This window comes from Montipora foliosa, chromosome 1 (assembly GCF_036669935.1).
Source record: "Montipora foliosa isolate CH-2021 chromosome 1, ASM3666993v2, whole genome shotgun sequence".
NCBI lineage: Eukaryota > Metazoa > Cnidaria > Anthozoa > Scleractinia > Acroporidae > Montipora > Montipora foliosa.
The window spans coordinates 53150953-53170952 of record NC_090869.1 but is presented as its reverse complement, the minus strand read 5'-3'; the positions used below and the strand labels follow the sequence as shown (position 1 = coordinate 53170952).

Genomic DNA, 20000 nt, shown 5'->3' with positions numbered 1-20000 from the left:
GAGTGTGGGGCATTTATTGAAACTATTTGGCTTGACATGATAGTGTATGAAACAACAGTAACTCAGTATAACTTGACCTCACTGAAACTGCCCAACTCAGTCACTCTGATCTGATCTGACAACTCAACGCTCAAGTTAGGTTCAAAGTCAAAGTGAATATAGCTTGTACCAACAAATGAGCTTTTCACTACTAGATCTCTTATTTTCTTTAAGACCTACGACTTTGATTTCTTCATAATTTCAAGTAACTGGCCAAGAAACTGATTTCTTTCTTCCTTCATTTCTTTTAACAACTTTAACTTCTCTTCTTCGTTTTTTTCTCTCTTTTCAGAGTATGATGATAAAAATGTTAACATTTCAGCTGCAGATGAATGAGACCTGCGCTTTCGTTTTACTCTCTGCTTAACCACTGATTTTCCAGAGGATTCTGTGTCATCCCCACCAGCTGAGTTGTCAGAAAGACTCCCCTCATCCTCACCAGTGCTTTCCATTATTACTTCTGGTTTGACATTCTTTTTTTCACCAATGCAATCAACCATCATGTCTTGGAACTTCATTGATTTCTTGTCATTTCCAGATTTACTGTTGTGGTCCTCTACTTCCTTGAGCTTGGTTTCAAGTTTGGTCCATTTACGCATGCATTGCTCGCCAGTGACAAGACTGTTGGGTGCTTGTTTGTTGAAGCTGAATGCTATCTTGCCAAAAATTTCCTTCTTTGTGGATTTACCTTTGCCAAACAAGTGCTTATATTCTTTATAACACGAAATCAGAAGTTTCACGTGGGAGTCTTCCCATCTTTCCAACACATTTGAGGTTGTCACTTCAGCTACCTTCTCCACTAGTTGATTTTCATGATAAGAGACCATAGGTCCTGAATCCAGGGGTAATTCAGGGCTAAGAGCTCCTAAATCAAAGGTATTTCCATTACCAACACAGAAATACAAAAACTGCGAACAACCAACCACCTGATACAGTCAATTGTTTAGTAAATCAGCTCTACACTAGACCACAGTTATTTGTGTGTGGTTCATCACATGTTTGCAGTGCCCCTGGTTTGCACTACCGATTTCACTACTTCACAAAACGGGTTTGTTGGTTTGTTTGTGTTTTACATACATCTAGTTATGGTTCAACTAAGGTAAAAGCTGGCAAACTCTCTCAATAACATTGAATCGTAGTACAGGCCCTAGATGAACTTTGCCGGCTGTATTGTTGACAATTTTGTGCTACGATTTTTTAACCCACAAAAGCTTATTTTCGGCCGCACTACGCTACAAAAAAGGACAAGTTGACTCCCAAAACTGGTTATTTACTCACCTGTACAGTCATGATTTAGGAACTCGGAAGTGGTTTGCAAAATTGCTCCACACACCGTGCATTGCCACGCTGCAGAGGCAGCCATTTTGAAAAATCTTCAGTGAAAGGCGGGAAACGGGACCGAGGTGAACCGGGCTGAGTGGGAGTTCACAAATGGTACAGCGATTTTCCGGTCATTCCGGTTGGAATGGGAAAAGAGGAATACGTCTGAGGATTTCCATCTTTTTCGGAAACTTTCCGGTGGAATGAGCTGTACCATTTGAATTTCCAACCGGAATTTTCGGTTTTTCTTGACAAATGGTAAACGCCCCTTCTGTCCAACAGGAACGCTCGCTACGTAAGCTACCTGAAGCGTGAAAAAGGTATCCCTTTTCGGATCCCTCGGGGCTGAAAAGGTTAGGAATACACTCGTAAAGATCATTCTGTTCTAATTCGACAAGAACAGTAAAATTATAATTTCCAAGTTGTATTATGTGCTGTCTCAACAAAGTTACTATAGTAAATAAAGGAACGCGACAAAGACGGGCCGAAAACAACATACAAGTGACCGAGAGGAATTTTTCTACTTTTAATACCACCGACGTGCAAGATTTACAAAAAAAAGTACTCAAGCTGGATTAAAAGTCTTTCATAGCTGAAGGGAAGTTTTCGTAAGTCCTTCCTTTAAATCGATCTAGCAATTTCTGTTGAATTTGTAATAATCAAAGTGCCACTGTCGTTACTCGTGGATATGAAAGTTACCGCGATTGTTTAAAATTGGCAGGCTAAAGTTTTCTTTATGCATTAGCATTGATAGTTGGATAATTGTGTAACAGCATGGTGGGCTCTCATATGCGACTAGATACCCAAAATAATGCATGTATCTGAGGCAATCCCCTTTGCTGTAATTCAACCCTGTGAAATAAGTATACCATTTCTCCAATAGGCATAAGATTACTCCTTAACACATCCTCTATAAAGAGCTGTATCATGTGTTCAAAGTTCGTTGCACAAATGACAGGGTAATTTTAAATAAGAGTTAACTGAATAGAGTGTAATGTGAAGTGCTAGATTTCTATCCCATATGAACAATGTGAGCGTAATCTTGCACTTCACATTACACTCTATTCAGTTAACGTTTTTTAAAACATAAAGTGCTACACGGCCAACGTTTGTATAAACGTAACGTTTCCTTAATTTTGAATCAGGTCTGATTTTTGTTGCCAGGTCATATTGTTAATTTCATCAGGTTTAGCAAAGTAGAGCAGATCCATTCAGTAATATTAACGCTTTTTGTGCCAGTTATACATTCCTTCAATAAACCTTGCAAATATTTATCACTATACTTGATACTGTTACACTTAGAAACAGATGATCTGAACCATAACTGATCACAGCAAGTGCATACATATTCAGGGCCATGTGTTATCTTATCACGGAAAAGACTGAATCACTTTTGACATGGAATGCCTAATAGAGTCTTGACCTTGACAAATTTCAGTTTGGTTTAGCCTTGAGCTCTGCATAGCTTCCCTTAAATGGTTTTATGCTTTTCTGTTTAGGTCTCTGATATGTTCTGGATTGCTTTTCTTTTCCTATTGCCTTGCTGCTTCAATATTTTCAGATTTTTTTTGGCGTTTTGCTCTTTGCTTACTCTTCAAGTGATTTTGTCTCTTCCGCTTGATAGATTCTCTCATGTAAGCTCTTTTTTGCCACTGCTTTGTAGAAATTATTACTGACACTCACATCATTTTTGGCCATCGTTAATTAATCGATGATTACCAGGCTCTGAATAATTGTTGACATTGGTAACACCGCTGATTTCATAACCTGAAATACTGTCATTATAAAAATCTAACTGAAGTGCTGAAACATAGTGTCTTCCATCTAGATGTCCAATGTTCACAGTAGTTCCCTGTTGTCCCCTGACAGGACTGATAACAGTTACTGGTGCCCACCCCTCAATGGATTCATTTATACGTATAGTAACATTTAATACATTGCAAACTGCTTGCACAATAAGTGCATCACACCATGTATGTTGCTGTGACAACAAACGCACAATTGCTCTTTAATGGATCCAATAAATTTTTGACGGTTGTTTCTGATGGATTCAACTCCAGCAGCATGCACATTCATGTGATAGGAAGGATCATTGTATAACTGGTGGGTAACAAAAGAAAAGAAGCATGAACCATCTGAGGTACATTCTACTGCCTTCAATCTTTTTTGAGCTAATCGAGCCTGCAAAAGTGCTATAGAAGGATTTCTCAGTATTGTATGTGCTGTATGTCTACTCGTTCCATGAGCAACAGGGTCTGGGCTCGATTCAATGTCTCCTGATATCAATAGCTTTTCTCTTGATAGACAATAATTTTCATTTTGTTGGTTCAATTTTGTCAAATGCGTAGTAGAAGATTGAACTGACAAGTCTTTTTTGTGTTTAGCAGTTCTGCGGATAATAAGATAAAAATGACGATTAGAATCTCTCCTACTCTCGAAGATTATTACGTCTGAGTTGCGGTCTAGGTATACAGATATAATATTTTCCAAAGCAAGAGATAAACACTTTCTCAACTCAGACGAGCTCGGTACGTCCTTATTTAAATAATGCACCATACACTCTCTAATTACCTTGTCTTTCTGAAACAAGCTCGACGTTTTCTTGTAAGGAATTAATCCTGGAAGGTTCTCTGTCCCGGGGAGCATGTACTGCCTCAGCCCTTGTTCTATCGCAGGAGATTGGTACGGATTTCTCATCAGTTTTCGTTACATAATCAGTGATCGAGTCTTTCGACAGTTCTTCATTATGGTCCACCACACAAGTACTAGTGTCTGGAAGCATGGATTGCTTGGTTGCCTCACTGTTTTTCATGTCACGGATGTTGTTCAAGTTGTATTCATGAGGCTTTGATGACTCATAGCTTGCAAAACGTCGTGATAGCTTTGATAAACATTGATATACTTTGATATCTTCGATGTTACTCTCCAAATGGCAGTCACCTTCCAAATGGAATTTATTTATTCCCCGTGAGCTTAGGGGATGAACAGGCACTGTCTTCTCACCATGTGTCTGTCGATTCCATTTCTACATGTATCAAAGTCTTCGCGTTGGTCAGTAAAACGCGGTGCACAATCAACTGCAGCAATCTGTACTTCTTCAGAATATTTTGCTTCACGTTCAAAGAAAGCCATTTCTTTAATTCTTCCGTTTCTTGCTTCTAAATACAGCGGAAGGTGCTCAAACAAGCGACATACGGCAATGGCGGCGCACAACCTCGCGAACAGGAAGTCACAGCTTTCTAAGCTGTGTTGTGATTATCCATCCTGATTGGCTTATTAGATCGAACTTCCGGTTACGCAGAAGTGAACATTTGCATAAAGAATCACCAAAACTCGTGGATATATCCACGAGTAAAAAATCACTTTATCTTCTCTCTCAAATCCTAATTAATAGTTACACTTCCTATTTTGAGAACGTTTACCTTGGGTAGTTATAGCGGTTACTATGCATAAGTGGTTTTATGTTGAATAACAATGACAAAACTTGAATATCTTTCATGAACAGACAAATTTGTTTGGCTTTTTTCGCTGATATTGCCGTCGTAGATCTTGTGTCATAGTCTCCTAAATCGTAGAGGACTATAATTAATCTTTTGAGTGACTTTCCATCACCGCAGATTTTGAAACCATCTCTAGCCTTGTTATATTAGCATACCATAAATAATTTCCACTTAAACCATTATACCCTGAGTGCCGCCGTCCTTCGAAGCCCTGGTTTACAGAAGGTCTTTTTGTATCCTGCAACAGGAAGAATTTTCTCTATAAACAATTCCAAACAAACCCTACTGTATCTAACAAATCTAGATATAACAAGTATCGAAATAAGTTCAATTTCCTACTAAAAGTTGCCAGGAAAAAATATTTTCATGATAAACTAATCTCTGTTAGCTCTGATCTGAGGAAGACTTGGTCAGTTATTAAGCAGATTGTCGCAAAAAAGAAACCTGAACGCCATTTCAGCAAAAAGAAAGACAGTTCAGGTATTTGTTCACACCCTTTACACATAGCTACCAAATTTAATAATTTCTTTGCCAATATAGGTCCATCTTTGGCCAGTAAAGTTCCCTCTACTCAATTTTCTCATAAAGATTTTCTTGTTGGTCACTATGCCAACTGTTTCTTTCTCAATCCCTTTACTCCTTCTGAGGTTTCTTCTATTGTCCATTCTCTAAAAAATAGCAAATGTGAGGGTGTTGATGGTCTTTCTTTGTCTCCTATCAAAGAAACAATCGATTTACTAGCTGCCCCTTTGTCTCATATCTGTAATCTGTCTTTTGAGCGTGGTGTTTTTCCCGATAAACTCAAAATTGCAAAGATTCTTCCTGTTTTTAAAAGCGATGACCCTTCTCTGTTCTCAAATTATCGGCCTATTTCTATTCTCCCCTGTCTCTCTAAGGTTCTTGAGAAACTCTTTTACCTCAGGCTATCGGAATTCCTTACAAAGTTCAATATCCTTAATCATCACCAGTACGGTTTGAGACCTCATCACTCTACCGCTATGGCTATCTTAGAGCTTGTCAATAATATTTATGAAGGTTTTGAAAACAATCAGTACACTATCGGAGTCTTCATAGATCTTAAGAAGGCTTTTGATACAGTCAACCATGAAATACTTCTGGATAAACTAAATTTTTATGGAATTAGAGGAATTCCATTGGCCTGGCTTGCTAGCTATTTATCTCACAGACAACAGTGTGTCATGGTTCATGACCATACATCTACATATAATACGGCTGTATGTGGGGTTCCACAAGGATCAGTCCTTGGACCTTTACTTTTTCTTTTATACATCAATGATCTTTTTCTTGTCTCAAACCTCCTGTCAATCATTCTCTTTGCTGATGATACTAATATCTTTTTTCGTCATAATGACTTGGCTACCTTAGTAACCATCCTTAATGTAGAGCTCACTCGTGTTTCGTCTTGGTTTAGTGCTAACAAACTCACTGTCCATCCTGACAAGTCTAAATTCATCATTTTTCACCCACGTCGTAAACAGATTAACCTCTCAGATATAAACATTTCTATAAATAATTCCCCCATCACAAGTGTGCAGGAAGACAAATTCCTTGGAATTATCATTCATGAAAACCTATCCTGGAAACCGCATATCTCTGTTGTCTGTGATAAAGTCTCTAAGATAATTGGAGTTTTGTGCAAGGCAAGGCGATACTTACCTTGTGATACTCTGAAAACTTTATATAATGCTCTTTTCCTGCCTTACATCAATTATTGTACTCTAATTTGGGCTTCTACGTACGTTTCTTACCTTGAACCACTTTATGTACTTCAAAAGAAAGCCATCCGTATAATTACTTTTTCACCCCCACGCACACCTTCTAAACCCCTTTTCTCTAAAAATAATTTTCTTTCGCTCCATTCTATCTTTAAATTCCATATGGCCTGTTTTGTTTTCTCACATTTTAACAATATTCTGCCTACTCCTGTTTCCTCAATCCTTCATTTTAACCATGAATATCACGATTATTTGACTCGTTCACGTTTTAATCTTCATAAAACCAACCACAAGTATCAATTTGCTATCACCTGGCAGGCTCCTGTTATTTGGAATGATATTCCGTTAACAGTGCGCAACAGCCTTACATTAAGTAACTTTAAAAAAAAGTTGAGACTGCATTTTCTGAATGCTGAGTTAGTATATTGAAAATTGAAAATTGAACTCATTTCCCTTAATTCTATAGTCTGATCAAGTCCCCCGGGACTAAACTGTAAACTTTGTGGACTGTTTTGTTTTGTTTTGTTTCCTGTTATTTGAAACAATTCTACTAGCAGTACTTGTTCATGCAATTTATTTAATTATATTATCCTGTGTGTTTGTAAATTAAGTAGTTAGATTTAGTTGTATAAGTATTTTAGCTAAAGCCTTCCTCTATTCATGCAAATTTTTCAAATTATCTTTGCTGACCATATGCCATTTAAGCCTCCGGCTTTGGCTGTTCTCATGTATTCTTCAGAGTTTGATGTGTAACAATAAACAATAAACAATGGCTGCTTCAAAGACACCTCCAATCGAGCCATTCAAACAGTGGAAGGAAGAGATTCTATTCTCGATGGATCGTTATGGTACTCGAAAGAACCCCATTGCAAAGTGGGCTGTGGCTGCAATGCGAAAAGGATCCAAGATGTTTGAAGTTCAGGATGGACGATGGTGCACAGCCAGTGCTACAGTGTATCAGACCTTTGACAAGTACGGCAGATCTGCAACCTGTGGGTTTGACGGTGAAGGCGAACGATGGACACACCACGTCTACCTAAGTAGCAGCTAATCAATGGTGTTATGCAACAACACATGTAACTGATTGCCAAAGAATTAAAAACCTCTTCTGCGAACGGGTTGTTTTTTAACATCTTTTTTTGCTTTCGCAGCTATGGGACTAGCTAACGTTTCCTCACAATTGAACTTTTTTAGTTCATTGTCACTGACGAATCATTTATGGTGTGGATCATGACAATTCTCTTTTTCCTGCTGAGTTAAAGTACTTTTGATTTGTGGGTATTAGGACTGCCATGATTTTGTGTTTCTATTTTGCCTTTAAATTGACGAGGCCGCTAATGAAAGACAAATCCGGTCGATTTTCAGAATTGCTAAATCGAACCTTATGTTGGCCAATTTCTCTTTGAGCCCTTTTGTCATCTTATGAGAAATGGTTCCCTTATCTCATGTCCAGATTTCACTTGTACCTTCCCATAATGCATTCCGCTTTGGCGGGGTTATTTACATAAAAAAAACAATCGAAGTTACTTACTCTTGAAACTTAAGTTTTATTTGTCAGTCCCTTGATGTCTTATTCACTTATCCAGTCCACCATAATGGGGTTTCTCTGGGATTTTTTAATCTCTTCCCTTGCAGCTAGGAGTTCCAGATAGTGAGTGCATTTTTTACTGCCCAAATTTCATTAAATGAAAGATGCATATCACTGGAGAGGTGATGGCAACTCTTCACGGTTTAGCGAGCAAAATGTTCATTGCAGAAGGAGACCGACATGCAGTACTGCGTGAATAAAGAACTTAAATATAAAGGTCAATCAAGCTTTTCCGCACTCGGATAAAAACACGAAACTGTGGCTCATTTCTCGAAAGTCCTGATAACTTTTTGAGCTCAAAAAGCCATTTGTGAATCTGTCATCCGCCTGTTTTAAGGAGTTCGTCTTTTAGTATGTTTTTAAGATAGCTAAAATCCAAATGATTGACCTTCTTAAGGTTCCAAGGGAATGGTGATACCGAAAAAGTCTCGGGACTTTCGAGATACGGGTCCCCGAACCCGAATGAGAATGGAACAATGACCCCTGATAAAGTCAGTAAAGTCACTGCTTACGAGCTAGAAGGCTCATTAGGGCGGCGCTTATATCCGGTTTCCGTAGCATGAAGCGACTAGGAGTATTTATACTCCCCCCTGGATGGGATGCTAGTCCATCGTTGGGTTACCCCCAGCATTTCGCCGGTACCCATTTAAACACCTGGGTGGAGAGAGGCACCGTGAGAGTAAAGTGTCTTGCCCAAGAACACAACACAATTTCCCCAGTCAGGACCTGTCACGTAATTATTATTATTATTTTTTTGTCACCAGTTTGTAGATAGTTTTACCCACTCGTCTTGTTCGTTAGTGTGAGTGTTAACTATCTATTGTACGATTCCTTAGTGTATTATGTATTATCTGATTTAGTGTTATAGAACTTCTTTTAAGTGTTGTAATAGACCCTTTGCATAAATGGCAATGAACATCCTAAGCCTCACATTCATGTGAAAAATCCTTTGTCTAGAAACATAAGTACCAGGCTAAGGATGTAGAAAGTATTGTTATTCAAATTTAGGCGCCATATAAGCAGAGGGTCTATGTAGTCATCTAAAAAAACCATGTTTTGTCGTAATTTGAATAAATTAGATTAACTATATATGGATGTAAAAAGTCGTGGGCGTGGGTTGATTGTTGAAGTGGTGCAAGGTTTGTTGACAAGAGGGAAGGCCAATTTTAGAAAAAAGTGGAGGGCAGAAACGCTCAATCAGTCAAAAATGCTGAAAGTCTTTAGCAGACCCCAACCGTACATCAAGACAAAACCCCTTTGTCTACATACCTCTTACTAACCGAGTTCGAGGTCCGTACTGTAAGTTACGGACCGAGTTTTTTCCCGTTGATTTATGGCCCAAGCGCGAGGCGCGCGGGCCATAAATCAACGGGAAAAAACGAGGATACGTAACTTACAGTACGGACCGAGAAAACGAGCCCGCTAATTTAGCGAGAATACGGCCCGCTAATTTAGCCAATTACAGCGCGCGTACTATCTGAGAGATATAATAAGGGGGAGGAAGGAGCGAGGAGAATATTAGTGTACCGCTCTTTAGTGAAAAGGAAAACGGAAAAGCTGAGCGCCGGAGTTGACAAAAGAGGAACAGGAAAAATAAAGTCCGAGAAAGATAGAAGGCACCGGAGAGCAGAAGCAGAAGCGGACCGAGAAGCAATTGGTTTAAAGCTGCATTGCTGGCTGAGGTTTGTTGGTTTGTGGGTTAGTCGGTTTGTTGGTTTGTTGGTTAGTAGCTTTTTAGAGTGAAAGCGAAGAACTGAACTGAACTGTTTAATATTGTAAATATTCAAAGTAAAGTATTTAGTTTATTTTAATTAGTGTTGTCATTTAAATATTTATAAAGCATAAAGAAAATCTAAGTACGATTAGTTATAGTTGTTGTTAACTTATATCTTTTATCAAAAGTCGTACGCGTTTTCTTAAAATTCATACTGTGTTGCGGGTTTGTGCGAAGGGGTGTGAAGTGCGTTGTCTTACACTTAGTTTTATCCTGTTCGCTCCTCGCAATCTTGCGAGACCCAGGGGATCGCGAACCGTCACAGGACCCCAACCCGGACCACTCGATTCGGAGTCGTGCGCACTAACCATGAGGCCACCGCGCATTCCACAATGAACCCTAATGGTTGTTTCAAAATTGCGGAACGTCAGGGTCCGGTTGTTCGAAAGCCGATTAACTTAATCTAGGATTAGTGTAAACTTTTGTTTCATTTTTTTAACTTTTTGGTAAAAGTTTCTTTTGTTCAATTTTTTTTTTCAAGATTAACTTCTTCTAATATAAAGTTTTGCCGAAAATCAGCGTTAAACAGCATTTGGGAGTAGAGAAATATACTCCTTGGTTAATTTTTAATCTGGAATTAGCGTTAATAGGATTTTGAACAACCGGGCCCAGGTCAAAATCACGAGGTAAATCAAACTTCCAGAATTAAATTCCGAAAATTTTCTGATCCATGCCAGAAGGAGGATGACTTCATGGTCATAGCTCTATGCCCAAGTTTCCTGAAGATTGCCTTGAACATGGTGTACATACAGACATACAAACTTTTAATTATTTTAGCTCGGATTTCCGGCAGAGTAGAACTATTACATACACATTGTAAATGTATGTCCTACATTACTAAGTTAAATGATCGGTCAAGTATGATGATTATCCGGTCTTTCGAATCTTGTTGGGAACACCAAAAACAGTTCATCATACTCTTCCAAACATTATCCCTGCAGTGGACAAGAACATGTTCGTTTATCAGTCATGCATAGGCCGAGCATGGGATAAACCGATTGACAAGCATTACTATTTATTAATTTTGAACGATATTTCCCCGCGTTTGATTGGTTTATATTCTTTTAGGCGTAAATGGTATCGTTCCTTTTCCCCTGAAAATTAAAAACTTGCTTCGTAATGTGAGAAAGAAATCAATGATGCGATAAATACTTCTCCTTAGCCCTTTAAAGAGATCTGAGAGAGTTTTGAATGAGCAATAACATTTCTGTCGAATTCGGTTTTACGTATGATTTTATGAACAACGATCTTAAAATTTTCTGAAACTGTTGGCTCAAGTCCTCGATCGTTATAACTCTCCTAACTGCTTTACAATGGCACCTAGACAGAGTTTGTTGAATCCTTAAAAGTGCTTCTTCGCTATGCCTTATGATTGAACTATAGAGTACCTCACCTTCTTCACCAACCAATTAGAGGCAAGATAAAGATCCAAAAAGCCCGCTCTCGTGCGTTTTCGTGCCACTCGAATCTACATCGACTTCGGATTGGCTCACTACATTGTGCGCGCCTCTTACGATTGCCGATTGGTCAGTTTGAATTTCAAAACGCTCAACTTGAAACTGCTCCAGTTCACTATCAAGAGCAAGCTACAGGTTTTCTTAAAGTGGAATAGCGGCCATGTTTGCATCAGCAGGAGCGCCACCGCAAAGTAAATTTCTCACGCCGGTGCGGAAGCCTTGCATGCGCATGGCGTAGATGATGGGATTTACCAACGAGTTTGATATGAAACATGTTAGCGCGAACATTCGCAGGTGAAAATTTACAGGACTTTTCGGCGAAGTGAAATCAGGATGGAACAAACCCAGACATATATATGTTGTAACAGGCAAGAGAGTGATCAGGGAAGCAACTGTAACAGCAAACAAAATGGCGGATAGCTGGTGCTCTCTCATGATAACTCCGTCGTCGAGGCGGTTCATTCGCGGGCCAAAACGAACCTTGATAAAAATTGAAGTGTAGCAAATGCATACAACAAGGAGAACTAGTAAATAGTATGCAATATACAGAGCGGAATTTATTACTAAAGGGATGTTCCCGCGATCTTGAAATGGCATTTTTCCTAACGCGATTTGAAGAGCTTCTCTGATAATAGCTATCAGCCAAATGATAGCTATAGTGACGTAGTAGACTCGTCTGCTCATGAATAGGTGCCTGGAAGGACGGTATGTGGCATGCGCTCGTTCCAACGAGATGACAGCAAGATTTGCAAGCGAAGCAAAGGAGAAGATATGGAGAAATGCAAATTTGATCAGATCAGCCCAAGAACTGTCATCATGGGTGTACCCCCAGGAATCACAATGTTGACCGATTCGTTCAATCTGAAGGGGACCTGAAATAACCCCCGCCAAGAGATCAGTCATCGTAAGATTTCGGATAAAAATGTAAGCGCCTCGGCGCTGCATCTGGCGCTGTGTCATGAATACAGCCATGGTGATAAGATTGAGGACCACTATGGCTACACATTCAGATATTAGCACAACGATCCACGGAGTGCATTCTGATGAGGCGAGGAGTGAAGACACTTCGGTTTTGTTGGTCGCATTTCTGTTGTCACTGCCAGACATAGTTCTTTACTGAAACCACCTGAAATAAAAACCAAAGTTATATTTGTCAGACAGAAAACCTCTGTCCCACATTCAAAAGTATTTTCAACAAAGCTAGTTGAGTACAGATCTCGCCTAGTGCATTTGCGGTCAAGTGGCACTTTGATATTTAGGTAGGTTGCTTTTCAGACGTAGAAATCTTATTCCTATAAATATCGATTGACGTGAAGCGCCCCGAGATCTTTGTTTAAAAAGAAAAACGTCTTAAGATGTAAGGTCAATATTGTTTTTATACCTGTGTACATTTGGAGTTATTTACACGCAACAAGGGGATATGTGATTTATTTGCCGAGGCCTAGGAAGCAAACGAGGTCAGTGAATCCTAGATTGCCTTATTTTAACCAGCTCATTTTTTTACATGAGTGGAATAATCAACCATGAGTAACATAATGAGATGTTCGGGACTCTTTCATTTATTTTTATTGTATGACTAATATAAGAGAGTTTTCAGTTTTTTTTTCAAGGTCCTAAAATCTTTAATTCCCAAAGCTTTGTAATTTTAACAGGCAATAAGTGTATCGTCTCCTCCCTGCTAGCAGAGCTCTCTTTGCATTTGCGTTCACTGGGCTGACAAGTTCGGGAAAAGAAATTTCTGCCATGGGTTGAAACTCTCTGTGATCCAACCGTCGTCCACAACCTTGGACGGCACTCTTCAAAACGCATGCTCCAAAATGTATTTGCAGTCTGTTTCTTGAGCCCACCGTGTCCCGCGTATGCATTTACAGACATTTCCCTGTTGTTTAGCAAGCCCACACAAAATGAAGTACCACGCGTGTGGATTCGGTCGCGAAGTTACCGCCGCGCATGCCCAACACAGTGAGTTTCGACCCATGGCAGAGGTCTCTTTTCCCGTACACTGCAACGGAAATAAGAATGACCTGCTACACGCAGGGAATATTGTCTCTTTCACGTCTTGAACAATGAATTTGACAAAAAAACAATTTATTGCAATCTTATTATACTTGTGTCACGTGATCAGTTTTATCCAATGAGAGCCCGCAAAAATTATTCGGTGGAATAATCCTGTGAGGGAGTAGTATAATAATAATAATAATAATAATAATAATAATAATAATAATAATAATAATAATAATAATAATAATAATAATAATAATGAAATCTTTGCTGACATCACACTGTTTACATTCTGTTTCGTTAACATACGGGTTTGCTCACAGAAGGTGTCATACTATTTACAAATTGTCTTCAAAAGGTAAAAATCTTCAATTGTCAGCTTTTCAGCTTTGATAACGAGTCAGTGTTCCTAGAATCCTTTAATAATATTATGTATCAACTGAAATTTCCTGTTTGTCTTCCTCGCTTTATTCATAAATTTAAAACTGTCTTTTTACCATCGAACATGGATGAATATGAGATGAGTGTGTTGCTGTACTTCGTTACTGTTGTTGTTGTTTGAGACTTTGACCATTATGCATAAATTTAAAACTGTCTTTTTACTCTCGAATACGGATGAATATGAGGTGAGAGTGTTGCTGTACGTTGTTACTGTTGTTGTTGTTGTTGTTGTTGTTGTTTGAGAGTATAACAATGTAAAAATTTAGAGACACACCAGAAATGCAATAGATCTAGATTTTTTTAAAAGTATAATAAGATTGCAATAAATTGTTTTTTTTGTCAAATTCATTGTTAAAGACGTGAAAGAGACAATATTCCCTGCTTGTAGCAGAGGTCATTCTTTTTTCCGTTGTAGTGTACGGGAAAAGGGACCTCTACCATGGGTCGAAACTCACTGTGTTGGGCATGCGCGGTGGTAACTTCGCGACCGAATCCTCACGCGTGGTTCTTCATTTATTGTGGGCTTGCTAAACAACAGGGAAATGTCTGTAAATGCATACGCGGGACACGGTGGGCGCAAGAAACAGACTGCAAATACATTTTGGAGCATGCGTTTTGAAGAGTGCCGTCCAAGGTTGTGGACGACTGTTAGATCACAGTGAGTTTCAACCCATGGCAGAGGTCTCTTTTCTGTACAACGCAAATAAAGCAGCAGCTAGCAGGGAATATTGTCTCTTTCACGTCTTGGAAAATGAATTTGACAAAAAAAACAACAACAGTTTATTCCAATCTTATTATACTTTTAAAAAAATTCTAGATCTATTGCATTTTTGGTGTGTCTCTAAATTTTTACATTGTTATACTCTCAAACAGCAACAAGAACAACAACAACAACAGTAACAACGTACAGCAACACTCTCACCTCATATTCATCCGTATTCGAGAGTAAAAAAGACAGTTTTTAATTTATGCATAATGGTCAAAGTCTCAAACAACAACAACAGCAACAAAGTACAGCAACACACTCATCTCATATTCACCCATGTTCGACGGTAAAAAGACAGTTTTAAATTTATGAATAATGCGAGGAAGAGAAAGAGGAAATTTCAGTTGATACATAATATTATTAAAGGATGTCTAGGAACACTGACTCGTTAGCAAAGCTGAAAGGCTGACAATTGAAGATTTTTACCATTTGAAGGCAATTTGTAAATAGTATGACGCCTTCTATGAGCAAACCCGTATGTTAACAAAACAAAATGTAAACAGTGTGATGTCAGCAAAGATTCCCTTATTATTATTATTATTATTGTTATTATTATTATTATTATTATTATTATTATTATTATAATACTCCCCCACGGGATTATCCCACCGATTAATTTTTGCCTGCTCTCATTGGATAAAACTGATCACGTGACACAAATCGGACAATGTAGTCCGATTTGATATCCGTCCTCTGATTTTATTTCTACGAAAGAAAACCGGGAAACGAGCAAACGTTCTAGTTAAACTTTTGATTGGTCATAAAAGACACAAAAATTATTTTTGCAGAAGCCAGTGATGGAGAAATTACAAAGGTGGTTGACAATGCAGCCAACAAGAAAACGTCCACAAAATATACTCTCAAGTTTTCTTTTTTGTATAAACAAACTACCGTCGCTTGCAACTACCTGTCCACACACTTGACAAAAACATGTTCCGCCGGCCGGTCAAAATTCAAAATTTTGACAAGCAAACTTCAAAGGTTAACCGCCCACTTTGGAACGTTTTGAAGCCACTCCGCAAACACTTCACAGGAAGCAAAGTCAGCAACACGTACGGGCATTTTGTCTTTTGCAGTTTTGAACACCTTGCTTGAAATTCCTACCTAGTTTATTTATTGTAAACGCCATGTCTTGCCAAACGGCAAATAAATCATGCAGCTACGATCATTTGCGTAACTGGCGCCAAAACGTTCCCAAGTGGGCGGGTAAACTTTGAAGTTTGAGTGTCAAAACGTTGAATTTTGATTGGCCGGCAAAACATGTTTTTGTCACGCGTGTGGACAGGTAGTTGCAAGTGACGGTAAAGGTTAATTACATTTTTTGCGACAAAGTATATTTACCAAGCTACTACGGTATATAAATTTCATCCAATTTTTATCGTGGAGAAAAGAAAAGAGATTCCAAAACACTCTTGAAAACATGGAGTCGACGGAACTGTACATGTCCAGTGCGTTGAGGCGACTTTTCGTGGAAGCAAGAAAAGTTGAAGAAAAGCGATACAGCCGCATTACCATGAACGCCATTCGTATTGGGCTGAACCGGTTTCTGCCATGTTCTCCACGTAGACCGCACAGAAAGACTTTTTCTATTATTCGTGGCAAATAATTTCAGTAGGCTAAACGGAGCATTAGATGCTACGTTGAAGGATCTCGCTCGATTCAGCAGCAGAATCAACTCCATTATCGTTCAACGCACAAAGTCTATGAGAGAACGATTTTTCTCGCTCAAACTTTATTTGCTGTAATTCCAAAGGGCACCTAAAAATGCTACGCATTTTTGTGAAAGACGGTTAATTCGTCGGCTGTCCTCTTGTCGAACAATGTAATTGCGAAAACATTTAGAAAAAACTGTGTTTTCATTTACGTTTTCAAGCTTTTGATCTTTGGCCATGGGGCGTTATAAAGAGTACACTTGACATGACAACCTGTCAACATTTCCTCCAATAACTTTGTAATTAATATCGAGCAAACCAATCAACATGCGTTGCGTCAACCGCAATCGCGCCATTCATATACACGAAAGCTGGCTTTTTTCCCTTTTGGATCTAAGTGCGTTCAGTGCGTTCTTCTTGAGAAATTAATCGGAGGGTTATAAAATAAATAAACCCATTTCCGGCTTGCTGATATATCGGAGGATAATGCCCAAGGCTAAAAGATTGTCCGAAAAATGAACAGTTGGCCGAGAAGCGAAGCTTCGAGGGCCACTGTGAAATTTACTAATTTACTAATAATAACATGGCTGACAAATTACTCCTTAATTTTGGCGCGGAATTTTAGCGTTAATTTATAATTTCAAAATTGCCATGGTAACATCTCTTGTATCTCGATCAGAGCCAAGATGGCGTCGAGATTTAAGACAGTGACCATTGAAGAAGTTACGAAATTAAAAGAAGCGGCAGAAAATTTAAATACGCGGAAGAGCACAATTAACTGGGTGAAGGTTTTTGAAATTGGTGTGACGAAAGCAGCCTTGAGAAAAACCTGGAGATGATTCTTCCCGAGCAGTTGGATAAAGTACTCGAGCGATTTACGGTTGTGAGCGTAATTTGTCACCCGTGACATAAAAAGGTAATAAAATGGTTTTCTCGTGAAATTAGGAAATAATTTCACGCGCGTTTTGTCAAAATTATCAGAATTTTGACAAAACGCTCGTGAAATTATTTCCTAGTTTCACTCATCGCCATTTGATTACACATCTAATTTGGCGAGAAAAATTTCAGCGTTAAATATCTCGGGTTTCACATGACGTCACGGCCGCCTTGTTGGTATTCACAAACAATGAAACGGCGGCCATGTTGGTGTCCCGACCCAATACTCCGGGAATTATCCTCTATTATTAGGCAAACGCTTTCTTTTGTTTTCTTTGAAAAACATGGCTGTTGATCACGTGAGTGAAAACCATGAATAATTTCACATGTGAAATTACAATTTTGCAATGGCAACTTTTCCTGCAGTGCCAAATGGCGTCTTATGAACTCAATTTGTGACTCATGTTATTAATAGCTAATCAAATGGTATACATTTTCACCGTTCGATCAAAGTTTTAGAGGTTCATTTGAAATGGAATTGAGAGTGCAGTTGCTAAAGGATGCACATGAAATGGCGGCTCCAATTGAGGTGTGCGTTGGTTTGTTGTAAAATGACCCATCTTGTTTCCTTGCAGCAATGTGGAACTTTCTTAAGAATTTTTTTAATTCCTCGATTTCAGTGACAAATTCGTTCTGCTAGGAACATTTTGTTTAATTTTCAGCAATAATTATCTGGAAAAACGAAGTCAAACACTGGTTGGCAAAAGTATGAACTTTCAGGCCAAATGTTGTGGCCCTCTTTGTATTCTTAACATAGCATCATCTTGTATTTTCAATATTTCCGATTCAGAAATACTGGGGAGTTTACATCGGCCATTTTGTTATGTTTGGATCACGCATTATTCACTCGTAGGTAGTGAATAATGCTCAATTAGCGAACCAATTGCAATCAGATTGCTTGAAACACCAAGATCACTGAGTGAGTATATATCAATTATTTTTCATATTGCGCAGAAATGACTTTCGACCAATTTTTTGGAACGTCTTAAGCTTAGGATATTAATGGAGACGCGAATGCGAAAACGGAAAACAATTTCTTTTACTTTGAGACTAGAAGCTCAAGTGAACTTTCATGAACTTTTTTGACCGGATTAACGAGTATTATTAAATTCTCAACCTCGAATAATGCATTTCGCGAGCTCTGATTGGTTCACTCAATCACGGTTATCAGCTCATATACCTTAGTTTGACCGCATTATATGATGGTAAATGATTGCGCTAAGCGTTGCTAAGCTAAAGTTTATTCCCCGGAAAGGGAATTTTCTCTCGGAATAAAACCAAAACAAAAAAAAAAAAAATTATTTCTGGAAAGTTTGGATCAATTCCGACGTTTAGAAGTACGCGAAAAGGCAAGAAATGTTTTTGTGATGAGCCTACGTCTGTCTGACCACAAGGTATTACACAACCTCGCATCTTCATCAGGTTTTTTCGATTTCGCTAGGATTTTCTCGCTTTTTTCGCTCGTATTTCGTACTTCCAAATTTTTGGAGTTTAAGGAATTTAATAAAACAATTTTTCAATTCGCGCTTGTTGGATATGAGACTGGATATAGCCAACGAGCGTAGCGCCGAGTTGGCTATTTATCATCTCATATCCAACTCGTGCTCATGGAATAATTTTTAAATAGCTAATTAAAAGATGTCCGTCAAGTTCACCAGGTTTTATTTTGGCAGAAAGTTCAAACTGGGTAGCAGTTTTTTGTATTGATAGTGCACGTGCAGTTGACATACACTTTTTTTTTTGGTAAGAACCTTTTTCTTTTACAGTATTGAGGCTGAGATTAAAAAAAGAGTACATGTTGGTAGAAAGTACAAACATGAAACATCAAAAAATAAAAAAAAATGTAGTGAGTGCGAAATTAGTAAAATTTGTTGACAGATGATTGATTGAAATTTGATCGCCGATTCAATTAAGATGCCTTAGACGTGCTGTAAAATTACTGGAATAAAAATTACATGATCGGGTTGTTTTTACCAAACTGTTTGTTTAATCAGCTTTGTAGTACTCTAGAAAACAAGCGTGATCCATTCTCCTTTATTCTATATCATTTAACGTTAGAATAGTTTTGGCATTACCTTAGCCAGCCTACATAATGCTAACACAGCTTTTTGCTCTCTTATGTTTGTAGAATATCCGAACACATATGTTCCACAGCATTTATCTTCAGCGCACATACAGAAATGTTAGCCGAACAGCAGATACCACGAATTGCGTCCTTTTGAAAATGACCTGAGTAACGCAACAAAAAAAGGCGAAAGCGAGGAATGTTAATTTCATCGCACTGAGATGAAAAAATAACTGAGAGAGCAAATGGAACCGTTTCCGACATCCACCAAACAAACGAAGCAATTTGCGAAAGACTCAGGGTCACAAGGCTTGAATTATTGTGACGTGCAAACTCCAAGAGGTGCCCTCTGTCACCAGAACAGACAGTGTTGCCTGGTATGGGTGCTCCCGTTTCAACAATCGACTACGTTTTCGTTCGGTGATTCCGGATTTAACTCTCATCACCTTTTGTAAATAACCAACTGGTTCTCTTCGGCCAGTTGTCTTTCATAACGCCGTTATGTTTTTGGCCGGAACCCTCACTCCTCATAATCTGCCCCACCATAAAGCTAAAAGCTTTTAAAACTACCGGTTACAAGTAAATTTTTCTTTTTTACTATACTTATTCAAAGAAGGGAAGCCTTTTCACTTACTAACTAAAGAATTTACCAGGTCAGTTAAGTTCCCTTTGTCTGAAAACTTCTCCTCACCGTTTCTTGAACAAACTTCACTGAGCCGTTGAGC

General features: G+C 38.6%; 1 protein-coding gene across 3 annotated transcripts in view; it reads right to left on the bottom strand.

The window, feature by feature from the left end:
• Positions 1 to 10536: 10536 nt before the first annotated feature.
• LOC138001056 (histamine H2 receptor-like) overlaps positions 10537 to 20000 on the bottom strand; it is a 9636-nt gene continuing 172 nt past the window's right edge. The window contains exons 1-2 of one of the 3 annotated variants that reach the window (XM_068847732.1): positions 19910 to 20000; positions 10537 to 12540 (exon numbers count right to left, since the gene is read on the bottom strand). The exon at positions 19910 to 20000 is cut by the window's right edge and continues 172 nt beyond it. In XM_068847732.1, coding sequence (XP_068703833.1) covers positions 11556 to 12521 — 966 coding nt within the window. In that variant the 5' untranslated portion in view covers positions 12522 to 12540; positions 19910 to 20000 and the 3' untranslated portion in view covers positions 10537 to 11555. The remainder of the gene's footprint in view (positions 12541 to 19909) is intronic. The other 2 variants (XM_068847737.1, XM_068847725.1) reach the window with 2 other exon arrangements.